General features: G+C 45.1%; 1 protein-coding gene across 1 annotated transcript in view; it reads left to right on the forward strand.

The window, feature by feature from the left end:
* Positions 1-10290: 10290 nt before the first annotated feature.
* The window catches only part of LOC137201523 (protein FAM169BP-like), a 66686-nt gene continuing 62752 nt past the window's right edge, over positions 10291-14224 (forward strand). The window contains 2 exon segments of the mRNA XM_067695484.1: positions 10291-10394; positions 10396-10420. Coding sequence (XP_067551585.1) covers positions 10317-10394; positions 10396-10420 — 103 coding nt within the window. The 5' untranslated portion in view covers positions 10291-10316.

The following is a 14224-nucleotide window of genomic DNA, read 5'->3' on the forward strand; positions in this document are numbered from 1 at the left end:
TGGTGAAAATGAAAAATGTGTCTTTTATTTTTACTTAAAAACTGAAGGAACTTTTTGGCCAACCCAATGTTTGTTGTTTTGCAGCTTGACCACAGTGTGTTTAGGAGGGGAGTTTTCTTTATTTTTCCTCCTTTGGGGTTGGTTGGGATCCCAAAGTCAGAGGACAGGTGTCTTTCATTAATTATGGAAAAATTTCAAACAAATTTCATCAAATCTTGACTCTTCCTTACTGTTTTTTCTCCTTCTGGAACTTCAGTTACATTGTTGGTAGACCATATCATTCTACTCTCCGTCTCTCTTAACCTGCCTTTCATGTTTTACACTTGTTCTGTCTTTCTGTGCTGCATTTCTGGGTAATTTCTTCAGATCTATTTTTCTGTTCATTGGCTATTTCAGACATAAATTTCTAGAAGCTCTACTTTCTTTCCCCCTAGAATGTTATGGGACAATTTAAAAAATCTTGGCCCTTTATATTCCCTATTTAAAGTTCTTCAAACATATTTCATATCTCTATCTTCTGTATTAGATAATTTCAGTATCTGCAGTCTTTATGGGTCTGAGTCTATAGTTTGTGCTCTTTTGTGGCAGTTTATTTCATCATATGTTAGAGATTTTTGAAATCAGGTCTGAATGACCCCGAAGCTCTTGCCCTCGTGCCCAAACCTCACTCTCTATGTGGCCTGATGTTGGGGAGGTCTGATGAGGTGGCATCATTTTGTGGGTGCTTCATCTGTGTTTTTATACTGGTTCAGTTTGTAATACCTCAAGGAAAATAGTATTTTTGAATAATGTACATCTTATTCTTCTGTTGGCAGGTTCATCAATTTCCCCCTTTGGAAAGAGCTAGGATCTTAACAGAAATTAGACTGTTTCCAATGTTAGTTTATAAATGTCACAATATGAAAGCTGCTAGTTGAATTTCATTGACTTACATGAAGTGGAGGGGTTAAAGCAGAAAGTCAGCTTAGCCCCTCACCTCACACATCCATCTAGCAGCAGGTTCTGCCATGTCCACTGCTAACATCTAGCTCAAGCCTGCCATCTCCTTCTCATCATCTAAACTGCCATCATTAGTCTAAGCCATCATCATCACTTGACTCAACTTGCACTGCCCCTGGTTCGGATTCCTGCTGCAGTGTGATCTGGAGGAGGCAGCAAATACACAGTCCAGTTATCATGCCCCACTGGGGACCCTTCAGCATCCTCCTACTGCATTCTTCTTGAAACCTGAAGTCGGAACTTGGCCAGCGTCCTATTACTCTAGCCCCTGTCTGCCTGCTTCCTGTGACCTTGCTCTTCTCCCCTTGGCCAGCCATGCTGCAGGCACACTGGCCACCCTTGAGCGCTTGGACTCCCTCCACTCCTTTCTTCCTCCTGCAGGGGCTGTTCCTTCAGTCTGGGTGGCTCTTGATCTTGCTCTGCATGAGGCGAACATTTTATTCTTCAGTCCTTCTGCTTAAAGGTTACCTCCTTAGAGAGACCTTTGCTGGTCATCCTGTCCTGTCTCCCACCTCCCTTGTCACTCGCCTCCCTCCATGCCATGGGGGTATTAACTGTTTTTATGTCTCCCGCCCAGGCGGTAAGTTCTATAAGAGCAGAGGCCACTTCTGCTTTTTCACCACTGTATCGACTAGCACTTAGCACAGTGTCTGGCAATAGTAGGAAAGTTCCTAAATGATGACCATGATTGTTTTATATTATACATTATAAAATAGCTTTATAGCAGAAAGTTTTTTCAAACCTTTGCTGTGGTGTTGGTATTGAATGTGATCAGGGTCTGATTAGACCTCTTTCCAGGACCGTAGGGTATCAGGAAGACCTTTGTCTAAGCTAAGGTCACCCTTGGGCAGGGACCCTGGGAGCAGATATCATAGAAGCCTCAGGGTATTACTACTACTACTACTACTACCACCATCACCACTACTACAGTACTATTACTACTATTATTATATTTTACTATTACTACTATTATTATATTAAAAAATATATATATATATTATATTTTTTAAAAAGTAGTTTTTTTTCCCCCAAGCCTTAAAGTACAAATGACAATGCACACTCAGTCTGTCCTCTTTTCACTGCTGCCACCTCCCAGCTTCTGCCTCTTTCTTGGGAGTATGGCTCAGATGGACAGTGGGCAGAGGTGGCATCATTGCCCTGTGATGCAGGTGCTGTGATGAATCCTGTGTAGGTAGCCCATTTAGACCACATCAGCCTTGCCACTTATCTCTTTGTGAATTCATGTCATTCTAATTCTTACAGGCTTTTAAAGTAGTTGTTAAAAGTTATTAATATGTGGGCAAGAGAGTTAATAGACATTTCTCCAAAGACACACAAATGGCCAGTCAGCACGTGAAAAGATGCTCAGCATCACTAACCATTAGGGAAATACAAATCAAAACCACATCCATTTGGATGGCTGTTATCAGAAAAAGCAGAAAATGACAAGTGTTGGGTGAGAATGTGGAGAAATTGGAATCTTTGTGCATTGCTGGTGTAAAATGGTACAGCCACTGTGGGGTATGGCAATTCTTCAAAAAATTAAGCACAGAACTACTGTATGATCCAGCAATTCCACTTCTGGGTGTATCCCCAAAAGACGTGAAAGCAGGGACTAGAAGAGATATTTCTAGATCTCTATTTATGGCAGCATTATTCACAATAGCCAAAAGGTGGAAGCAATCCAAGTGAACATCAACAGATGAATGGATAAGCAAAATGGGGTGTGTGTGTATATATAATGGAGTATTATTCAGCCTTAAAAAGGCAGGTATTTTAAACAGTACTATACTGAGCACTAGCTGCCTTTTGGTGCTAGTACACAATGTGTGGTCCTTGACACAATATAAATTAGTAAGTACACAAATTGGTGAAAGTACTTCTGGAAATCTCAAGATCTGGGTTTGAATCTCAGCCCCATTACTAACTTTCCATTTTGAGAATGTTTCCACTTCTGAAAAATGGGGTCAGTTCTTTGTTCTTTCTTGACTTCAAAGGGTTGATGTAAGTTTCAAACAAACGAGGAAGTGTGACAGCCCTTTTGTTATCTGGAAAATACTGTACAAATGTAAGGTATAAAAGGGTACATTTTAATGTGAGAACATATCGCTATTTTTCTAATGCTTTCTCTCCCAACTAGTACTTGAGAAACTTTGTTTATCCACAGAAGGCAGAATGTTAACTTTCTTTTATATGTCTTCAGTTTAAAACTGGGCTGGTACTAACGTGGTTGCAAATATTTCTATTAGGCAGGTACCTCTTCATCTACTTTTCAGTTTTACACAGAAGAGACCCGTGCCCTTATAAAATGTAGCTTTCTCAACACATTTCCAGACATTGGGAAGTAACTACACTTTCCCTAAGCGACTCATTGTCTAGGTTTAAGGTAATCCCATTCTTCTCCATTCATTCTCCATGTGGGGTAGTCCGGGTGATGAGGCTGAGTGCTTAAACAGGGGGCACCAGCTTAATCTAGAATTGGGTCATGGAGACTGAGGACTAGTCTACTTTCAGCTCTCCTTGTTGCTTTGCACAGGGCTGAGCATACCAGATAGAGACCTAACTTTGTCCTCTTCAGAAATATTATTGTTAGCAGTGTAATAGATGGACATATAGGGATGTGATTTCTGGATGAAAGTTTATAAAGTCCATTAACAACCACAGTTTTTGGGTAAGTTCTGAGAAATGTTATTCTGTGACTAATGGGTAGAACATTATGGTGATGAGTTATTTGTCTTCCTCTCGTGTGCTGTGTGGTTTAGGGCTCTGCTTCCTGCGGGCCAACTGCCCCCCACCCCCACCCCGCCCAGCCTTTCCCCACCAGCTTCAGGACCACCACATCTTGTGGTGATGTTACTGACACTGGGATTTGATATTTTTACAAGTTCCTGGTCAGTTAAATTCAGGATACAAAGAGTCAGGCTCTCCATGTTCTCCTGAGTATGTGCCAAAGCTCTCTTCCTTCTGGTAAAGGTTAGACAAATAGGGCATCATAATGATGACCACATGGGATGGAGGAGTTCAGGTTCAGGGGCAAAGGGTGGACCTGAGCTTCCTGCAGCTGTATCAGATGAGGACCCCTCTTCTGTTACCATTCATGAGGAAGCAGACATTTGAGATGCTGTTTCCTCCTGTCTGCCCCAAATAGGGCTCCACATTTGTCCCCAAATGTGACACCTCTTTGAATGCAAAAGGAACAGTATGTTTCAGACCCACTTCATATCCTTTTGAATGATTCAGGGGGAAAAATAGTTTAATCTCTGTATCATTTGCCTAAGGGTAAGATGCACCAGTGCTCAGATTATGAGACCTTCATATTAAAAGCAATTAGGATTACATAAATCTTTGTGTGGGTGGCACACAAAGTCATCTGCATATTTTACCATCTTAGATTTGGGACAAGTGATTTATTCTCAGCCAAGGCAATGACAAGTTGCAAGTTGGCCAGTACTAAATCTGTGATAACAGAGCAACAGGCTCCCTGTCAGTTACCAGTAATGAAACCTACCCTGCCACCACCTGCAGACCTCTCCCAGAGCTTCCTCCGTTCCCTGACAACTTTGCTCATCTGCTCAGAAATTCTAACATTTTCTACATTCTGTCTTCCAACATTTTTTTTCAATTCTTTGCTAAGAATATTTTGGCAATCAGATGCTCTTCAAAAACCAACAAAAATATCCAAGTGTGTATTTACTTCACCTTCTGTTCTCTTCTCCTCTATGTGGAGGATTGTTCTGCTGACACCACGGCCCCCTTGCCTGTGGTCCTTGAGCTCCAGGTATTTGCATATTTGCTATCTGTCTGATAGTGATGGGTCCTCTTGCCCTGACATTATGTCAAAGCACTCTTCTCTAAGATATTGTTTGTCATCTGTCCATCAGTGTTCTGGGACGGGGGTCCCTAGTTAAATAAGTTTGGGAAATAAATGCTGGATTAATCAAATCTCATTGCTGCAGGGTTTCTAAATGTCCAGATTGGTGATAGGCACAAAGAACCCCCAGCAGTGAGCTCTGAGCATCACAGCAGTTTCCCTTTTCCAAACTTGCTGGCCTCAGAAACCTCCTTCCACAGCATATCTTGTGAAGCTAGTGTTCCACAGAATATATGTGTGAAAATGCATGCTACAAGGGAAGTCAGGAACGTAGGATTCTTTGGCCCTCTTAAAAAAGAAAAATTAAATGTAATCATACTTTAAGAGTAGTTCTCAGCTTTAAGGCATCCTGTGGTGAATGCTTTGGAGGGTCAGGATGAAGTTTGCATTTGTGAATACTGAATTTTCTTAAAGCAGGCAGCTTTGAAGTGCATGCCTCACTGGACATCAGGGACCCTGGTGAATTCCTGGTGCTGAATTCTGAGCCATTGAGGTGGCATTTGGAAATCTTCTCCCTTTAGGCACTACCCTACCACCGTGGGTGTGCAAAACACCTGGGTTCAGACACTTCTTGTCTGATGCCCTCTCTCGGGTTAGAAACTAGGCTCCAAACTCTCTGCTAAGCTCAGAATTAGGCGCTTAGCCCCACTCAGCGTATTTCTTCTATAATAAGGATTCCTTCTAATAATTTCCTTTTAGAAGCAAATTATTTTGTGAAGAAAACCACCAGATAGCTTATGTGAAAAAGAAAAGCAAAAATAAAAAAATTCTGTACCCTGGAAACTCAAGATTTGGTACAAAGATCCTGAATGATTTCAGCATTTTCCCTGGAAGAATGCTTTAAGATAGACCTCTGCTTTTGTTTTTCGGGTGACCACAACCAACTTATGCTTAAAGTGAATTCTTAAAATCGGGGTTCGTTGGGGGATTTCTATTTCTTTGCTGTCTGCAATGAATTATCATTTCAACTGTGTGCCGTTTTTCATAAAAGCATTTTGCATTGTACTGAAAAGATTACATTCTTTTGGCTTTGGAAAAATATTTCCTGTTGGGTTCAAACCATTAAAGCCTGTTAGCATTTCACATCTGGAAGCTCCTGCCCGAGTCTGCCTTCCATCAGCAGCTCGGAGGCCAGGCTGGTCTCCGGCGCGTGCAGAAGACGCCCCAGACTTGTTTACTTCCCGAGGGCCCCTCTGCAAGGCCCAAATGTGCCCTTGTGGTTGGCGGGTGGGCGGGGGCGGGGCTTCCTTCCTCCCTGCAATGGAGGCGGGGTGTGTGTGTGTGTGTGTGTGTGTGTGTGTGTGTGTGTGTGTGTGTGTGTGTGTGTGTGTGTGTGTGTGTGTGTGTGTGTGTGTGTGTGTGTGTGTGTGTGTGTGTGTGTATGTACACGTCCGTCCTGGGTTGGGGAAGGGGTCTCCCTTGCAGCATTGGATGCCCCCTCCCCTCTCCTGCCCTAAGCATTTCCCTTTTTATTTTTTTCACTCCCACCCAGTTTTCCAGAAAGCTAACCCAAACATTTTCCGTGTAAGGAGGAGTCTGCCCGAACTTTTCTGATGGGGCAGTTTCCCCAGAGAGATGAGAAGGAATTAAAACCCCAAAGGCTGGAGCAGCCTCCTCCTGTCCCCGGCCAGCTTGGGGGGCCCTTTCCCTGGGGTGCAGGGGTCTGGCCCAGCTTAAAGGTTTTAAAAGGGAACCTTTAAGAGATCTTTGGAAATTCCTTTTCGTGGAGGGTTAATTTATCCCCAGAGCCAGGCCCGATGCAGCCCCCATGCTCACGCTATCGGGCTGATAGCGGGCAGACCCCCAGGGACCCGCGCCTGGGCTGCAAGGCAGGAGAGCCCTGAGGGGCCAGGGTGCCCTGGGAATACTGTCCGTCAGGTTCTTTGAGGGGCTCTCACAGCTCCAGCAGCGTACCCGGCCAGGGAAGTGATTTCATGGTGTACAAGGAGCAAAATACATTCACTGCATTTCTCCTGACCACACTCGGCCAGAGCCAATGCCAGGCAAGCTGTGGCAGCCTCTGGGGGAGCCAGGCAGAGGCCCCTAGGCCCAGTGGTCTTGGGTGAGGTACCCCACCCTGTGCCCCTCCGCAAAACGTGGACGATTATGCTGTCCTCCCAGTGCCCTGTCAGCAGAGGTCTCAGCTTGTGTGTGTGTGTGTGTGTGTGTATTGGTTGGGGGGGTGTCATTGATAAGGCTTGTCAGTCAAACCTCAACCTCACTGGAGTGGACTGAAGGCTTGACTCTGACAAACATCTCTCCCAAGACACAGGGCCAGCGCCAGAGAGTAAAAGTCCAGGTGGGATTTTTACTTGCTCTGTAAGACTGCATTCCTGGGGGCGTCTGGAGAAAGGTAGCTATTGAAGTTGCTTTCATGGGAGAATCATGCAGCATGAGTCAGGTGCCCTAGGGCTGAAGCAGCCCACTTCCCAGTATGTTTTTCTTAATTTATTTGAACGTGCACTGAATCTTTTTTCATACCTGTGGGAAGCCACTAGACCAACTGGATGAATAGCAGTTTGAACAGAGAGCTCAGCTAAACAACCACCCACATTTCCGAAGTGCTCAGGATGAGAAAGGCATAGGGAGAGGCCTTTGTTGGCGAGGGGTGTTGGGGCCAGGAGAGGAGAGAACAAGCACTCAGTGTGCCTGGAGGGAGTCTTCACGTTGCTGGTGGGGTGAGGCTGCCTCACCTGCTGACCCATGTGAAAGGCCGAGTTCAGGTGTGTAAGGCCCTGCAGCACAGGGGAAGTGGCCAAGGTGTATCAATTCCCATCCTGAGCCAAGCTGGATTCTAACACGGGACTCAATAACCCACAGAGCCCTTGCCTTTTGGGGCTCCAGGAAGGCCCCTGGGTGTGCTAGAGTTTGAGATGGGCCTTGAAGATGGCAAGGCAGAAGGAGCTGGGGAGTAGGGGTGCTGCAGAGGAAGGGGGCATGTGATTGTAAAGGGCCTTCGAGGCTTGGTAGAGGAGACCGTCTGGATGGGGTCACTAACATCATCTGAGTGTTTTACACATTCTGAAATCAGACAGACCTTCATGCCCTGGTGTTGCCACTGACTAGCCAAATGGTTTCCTCTTTAGGCCTCAGTTTTCTCATCTGTAAATTGGAGTTAGGCTGGACTCAGTGAAATAAGAGGTGTGTAGCACTCAGCAACCTGCTGGCACCTGGGGCCAGGGTATAGCTACAATATTTTTATTGGTGGCAGATAGAGGAAGGATGGGTGGAAAGGGGTGAGGCCAGAGGTTATTGTGAGATGCTGAGGCCTTGAACTGAGAGCATCAGGACGATTGGAGATAGGTGATGCAGGCTGAGGGTTTGGTGGCAGGTTTGAAGTGGTTCCTGAGCAAGGAACCATCTGGCTTGGCTTGGATCCATCGGCTTTGAGCTGTATTCCTGGAGGGCCCAGTAAGGAGTAGGGAGGGCGTAGAGGTTCAGCTTGAGGGCTGTGTCTGATCAGTTGCTGGGGGCTTCCTGGCCCATCACAGTGAGAAGGAGCCTGGGCTTCCTTGAATGTGTGTGTATAGAGAGAAAACACATATGCGCACACACACCACAAGTGTGTGCCTTGAACAGCAGAATATCCCTGCTACCTAGAGGCACAACCTTGTTTAGAAAGAGACCCCCAAGTTCATCATTGACTGTTCATTGTCACTGAATGGACTGTTAATTTTTCATGTCTTTATTTGAAACATTTTAATCAGTGCATTTATAGTTGTAATTTTTTGGTGTGCACTTCATACTCAAATAAATACTTAAAAAAATTGAATAGTGGGAGAGTATTTACTCATCTCTTTGCCACTGTGTGTGTGCTGGTGATGTTTTCACCATGAAAAGTCAGGGGCAGGGGGAGGGGCTCATGCAGGACTGAGGCCTAGTCCACCCCTGCTCTTGACATCCTCTGTTTTCTATGAGCACTGCCCCCAATCAACAGCAGTAAAATTCATCATAGGCAAGCTTGGTGAACTGGAGACGTGAAACTTTTTGCTGCTAAGAGCAGTCTCTCTTCTCTGAAAAGTGTCTGCAGAAGGAATGGAGATTCTGAGAGAAAGTAGGAAGCTGATATTTCAGTGGGTGTTTATGCACAGGCTAATCTTCCTTGAGGAGGCAGAGGAGGAGGAGGAGGAGGAGGAGGGGGGGAGGGGGAGGAGGAGGAGGAGGGGGAGGAGGGGAGGAGGGGGAGGGCGATGGGGAGGAGGAGGGGGATGGGGAGGGGGAGGAGGAAGAGGAGGAGGAGGAGGAGGAGGAGGGGAGTAGGGGGGATGGGATGGGGAGGAGGAGGAGAGGAGGGGAGGAGGAGGAGGAGGGGGAGGGGGAGGGGGAGGAGAGGAAGAAGAAGAAGACAGCTGCTTTGGCACCCTTCCCACCATAGGAGGCCCAGAAATGCATCAGAGGAGGGGACCATGGAAGGGCAGAAGCTACAGAGCCCCCTCCCACTCAGGGATGTGCCAGCCAGAGATGAGCCAGCACCTCCTGGGAAAACCAACTGCCATTTCCAAGCTGAATTGTATGCTCTCAATTTGTATGATTATTCGAGGATATAATTTTCCTCTAAAAGTACTGTGATAAGAAAGAGATGCTGAGTAGAGCTGGGAGATAACTTGCAAGTTAATAGGTGCAATAGTCTATCTGTGAATGGCCATGTCGGTTTACACATGTAGTTTTATAGTTCATACTAACTAGTACGTTTAAACTCTCTTACAATAAAGCAGTCCAATTAAAGGAGAAGAATTGACAAATCTTAACTTCGTGGCAAATGTAAGCTGGCAAACTAAAAACTCAGGCTGGATTTTGTCAAAGTTAGCAAGGTTCTAAGCAGCTGGGGTCAGCTCTCAGGGTACCTGTTTGTACATGTGGCTGTGGTGGAGGACACTACTAGAAAATACTTGGGAAACCATTTGATAGTTAGGGGGTATGAAAGGAAGTTTCTGCAGTGGTCTAAGAGGGTTCGCATTGAACCTCATGTCTCCTTGGGGTTGGTGCCAACCCCACCATCAGGAATGTCTTCTATTTTCTTTTGGTTCCTGCTGCTACACTGCTCTTTTCTTTTTCACTTAAAAAAAAAACAGGTGAACAGAATATTTTTTTTTTTTGGCGGTACGCGGGCCTCTCACTGCTGTGGCCTCTCCCACTGCGGAGCACAGGCTCTGGACGCGCAGGCTCAGCGGCCATGGCTCACGGGCCCAGCTGCTCCATGGCATGTGGGATCTTCCCGGGCCGAGGCACGAACCCGTGTCCCCTGCATCGCCAGGCGGACTCTCAACCACTGCACCACCAGGGAAGCCCGGTGAACAGAATTTTTAAAGCAAGTTTCAATTGGCTGCTTTTTTCTTTTCATATTCAAGAAATAAGTGACTTTTATTTCAATGATAGAGGAAAGCTCATGTCATTTCTTGCCTTCTTTTTCCCCTAGCAGGCATTTACCCAGTGGATATTTTGGAAGATGACCCTGCTGGGCATCGGGAAGCGGCTCTGGCTTACCGTGCCACTCTTGGGGAAGGAGCATGGCCCTCACCAGAGGTTTTCTCTCTTCCCACTGGGGAGCAGGTATGTGTGGTCTTCCTCATTGGTGGAGAGTTCTGTAAAATCTAAATTATTAAAAAGGAGAATGTTAGTGAAAGAGCATTACAGATTAAAAAAAAAATCCTTCTGGGGTAAATACTAGAATAATTCCACTTTGAGAAGCAAAAGGAATCCTGGATTGGGATTCTGAGGTCTTGAGGATAAGTCCAGTTCTATAAAGCAGTCAGCCAAATAGCCTGCTGTGAATCCCATGCCTACCATTTAATAGCTGTGTGACCTTGAGCAAGTGTCTTTACCTCTCTGCTCTTGCTATTCTCATCTCAGAAGTTGGGACAATAACAGCGCTTACTTCATACTGTTGTTATGAGGACTAATTGAGATGCTGTGTGTATTGCCTGACTGGCCTCAGTTTTCCCATTTGTAAATGAGGGGATTGACTGACCTTTAGTCTCTAAGGTTTGACTTAGTCCTAAAAGTTTCTGACTTGGAATGAAGTTGTATCAATTATGATTTTTAGCAATGATAAGATTGAATTTTGAATATGGGCTGGAAGAAGACAGAAATGAAAACTATTTGTTAGGACAGTGGGATTGTGGGTGAAATTTAATAATTGTGTTATTTTTAAGGCCTTCCCCCCTCCCCTGAAGTAAATAAAAAGAATATGTGAATCTTGGGCTGTACCTAAATTGGTTACCTGTTTTTCAGATTTGAGGCTGATCCGTTGAAAGAGGCAAGATTTTCTTGTTTTATATGAATAAGATTTCACTCATAACAGAAATCATTGCTCTCTGGCAGGCAAAGTTGGTTGAGGAAGACAGGGTTTTATTTTGCTGTATTGAAGTTGTTCCAGAGTTAATTAAAACAATGGCTTGTACAGTTTATATAGTGTGGCTTCCTTGAGATTTTGGAGATGCTAGTTTGTAATTAACTCCTGGAAGAATCCAGCTCCCATGGGTGATTCCTTATTGTTGATCTGCCGAGGGAGGTGGCTGTACTCACACGCTTTCAGCGCCCCCTAGTGACAGCTAAACCAGCAAGCAAGCAAGCTCTCAGTCAAGACTAGGGGCTTACTCTTGGGGAACTGCGGGGCTGGTGGGCTGCAGGGTTGTTGGATGGAGTCGGGGAGGGGGGGAATGCTAGGTAATCTGAGAAGTGTGGCGAAATACAAGAGTTAGCGCTGAAGTACTTTAGGGTGCAGTTTCAGTCATCTATCTGATTTTATTTCACATTTATTTATGGATTACATCGCTTAACAACAACAAAACCCCCCAATATGTAGTATGCTCACAGAGTGAATAATTTTAGTGTTATTAGCAAAAACATAATAAAATAAGACAGTTACTAAAATTAAGTTGTTTTAATGTGATAGAAATGCTGAAATGTCTTTCTACCTATTTGCTTCTCCCCTTTCTAAAAAAAGAGTCCTGAAAATAATCATTTGGTTTCCTACCAATTTAGCAATTAATTAAGAAATGGTAGCAGTTTCCTACCATTTAGCAGGTTTTGAAATAGTCTGATTTGCGATGATGATAGACCTCCTCATTGCTTTTAGCAAATTTAACTTTTCTTTTTGAAACCAGAGACATTTTTTTAAACAAACAAACAAAAAAGACAAGGATGTACCACACCACATCACTCTGGTTCTCCTCAAAGTCTTTTCTTTTCATAATTAACTCTGTTTTCAGTCTTGAAATTGTCTTATCATATTTAAAATATAATAATACTTACTGATTTTTCTTGGTTATAGAACAGTATATGCTCAGTGTATACTATTTGGGAACTATAGCCAAGGACAGAGAAAATAAAATCACCCATGTTCATTGCTGTGAACATTTTGATGTGTTTCCATTGGATTTTATTTCTGGGCATGCTTTTTTAACATTCAGATCACACTCAGAGTACAATATTGTCTATAATAAGCATCTTTCTATGTTAATCCAATGCTTTGTACATATTGTTTTTAATGGCCTTGTAACGGCCATCTGATGGGTGAATTGTGCTTCATATAGCCACCACGGGGAGCCAGCTGGGGGACTCTTCGTTAAGGTGACTTGAAGACTGGGAGCCACCAAGATGTTTATGGGTCTCAGGATTTGTTAAGAAACAATTCTCTGAAACCAAGGAGGCCTGCTGTAAACTTTTACAAGCAGCCTGCCTGCCTCACTCAGCCGACACGTCCTTTTCTCATTTTCTTACACTCTCCTCGGTTTTCAAAACAGACTTTGGAGTGGAGCGTGTTGTCCTTTTGCTTTGGGAGCTGATGCCAGTGGGTTCGATGGCCGGGAACAGAACTTGGCAAGTGGGTGCTTGAGAGAAGGCTCTGGGGCAGCCCAGCATCAGGGACCCTGCATGTGCTGCTTGGTATTCCTTGTGGTCATGAGCAAACGGGTGCTGGGCACCGAGGATCTTACCCCCGGGGCTGCCTCAGAGCCAGAGCTGAGACTGCAGGGCCCAGAGAGGGTGTGGGTTTCTTGAGGCTGCTTGCAGGGATCCGAGCCAGGGCAGCAGGCAGCCTGAGTGGCATTGCGGGTGGACGCAGGCTTGTCTAGGCTGTTTGCATAGAGTGGCTGCAGGGGGACAGTTGAGGTCGGCTTGGCAGGTGCAGCCTGAGGTTGGGATGTGGCCTTCTGCTTTGGCAGGTGGAGGCCCGACAGGGATTCGGGTGGGGAAGGCTGCTGGGGCAGGAAGTGAATGGAAGGAGAGACCGCAAGGGGGTCAGCTGAGGAAATGTTCAGTCATTACTTGGATAGACAGACAGGTGAACAAGGGGAAGAGCAGGTTTGCTGGGTGGGAGATAGAGGAAGGGCCGTTGTCAGATTGCCCTCGTGTTTAGCTCAGAGTGGGTAAGGTTTCCATTTTCATGTTGCCTCCATCCTGTCAATTTTTTTAAAAAATTATTTATTTTTATTTACTTTATTTTTGGCTGTGTTGGGTCTCCATTGTGGTGCTTGGGCTTCTCATCGTGGTGGGTTCTCTTGTTGCGGAGCACAGGCTCTAGGCACGTGGGCTTTAGTAGTTGTGGCTCGTGGGCTCTAGAGCGCAGACTCAGTAGTTGTGGCGCACGGGCTTAGTTGCTCTGCAGCACATGAGATCTTCCTGGACCAGGGCTTGAACCCGTGTTCCCTGCATTGGCAGGCAGATTCTTAACCACTGTGCCACCAGGGAAGCCCCGTCCTGTCAAATTAACTTCTGTGCAACAGTGTTCTTTCAGTGAATATTGTGCTAATTTAATTGTTAAGCAATTTCTTGTGCCCTTACTGTGGTGACAGAACAAAATGGTGCTTTTACTATTTTTTCAGGTTAAACTTGAAGCTTCGTCTGTTTGCTTTTGCACTGTGCACTGTGATGAACCTCAACATAAAATCTTGGTCTTGGTTAATCCCCAGGACACAAAGACAGGTTGGTAGTTATTCATTAATTTAATAAACAAGGATTCTGATTTGTTTACAACAAATGGAATCAAACACCTCAGAAATGATGGTTGTACTCTTCGGCTGGACTTAGAAGGACATCAAGGCAGAACTGGTTTATTTTCAGCTTTTAGAGATCTGGTAAGGCATTATGATTTCTGTTTATTGACACACATTGATTTTTGTATTGAAGACACCAGACACCTTCTTGCCCATAGTGGCAGTATTCAAAGCTGCTTTTAAGGGTAGCATTTACTGTTCTTATTAATAACATTGTGTGCACAGGGTGGAGCCCTTTTGTTGGAGTGTCACCGCAGCCCTGCAAAGCACAGGGACCATTCTTATCCCTGCCAGACAGATGAGGAAATGAGGCCTCTGATGGTCAGCTGGTGTAGGGTAGGGGATTTTTGCAAGGTGA

The sequence above is a fragment of the Pseudorca crassidens genome, chromosome 1 (genome assembly GCF_039906515.1).
Source record: "Pseudorca crassidens isolate mPseCra1 chromosome 1, mPseCra1.hap1, whole genome shotgun sequence".
In the NCBI taxonomy this organism is placed as follows: Eukaryota; Metazoa; Chordata; class Mammalia; order Artiodactyla; family Delphinidae; genus Pseudorca; species Pseudorca crassidens.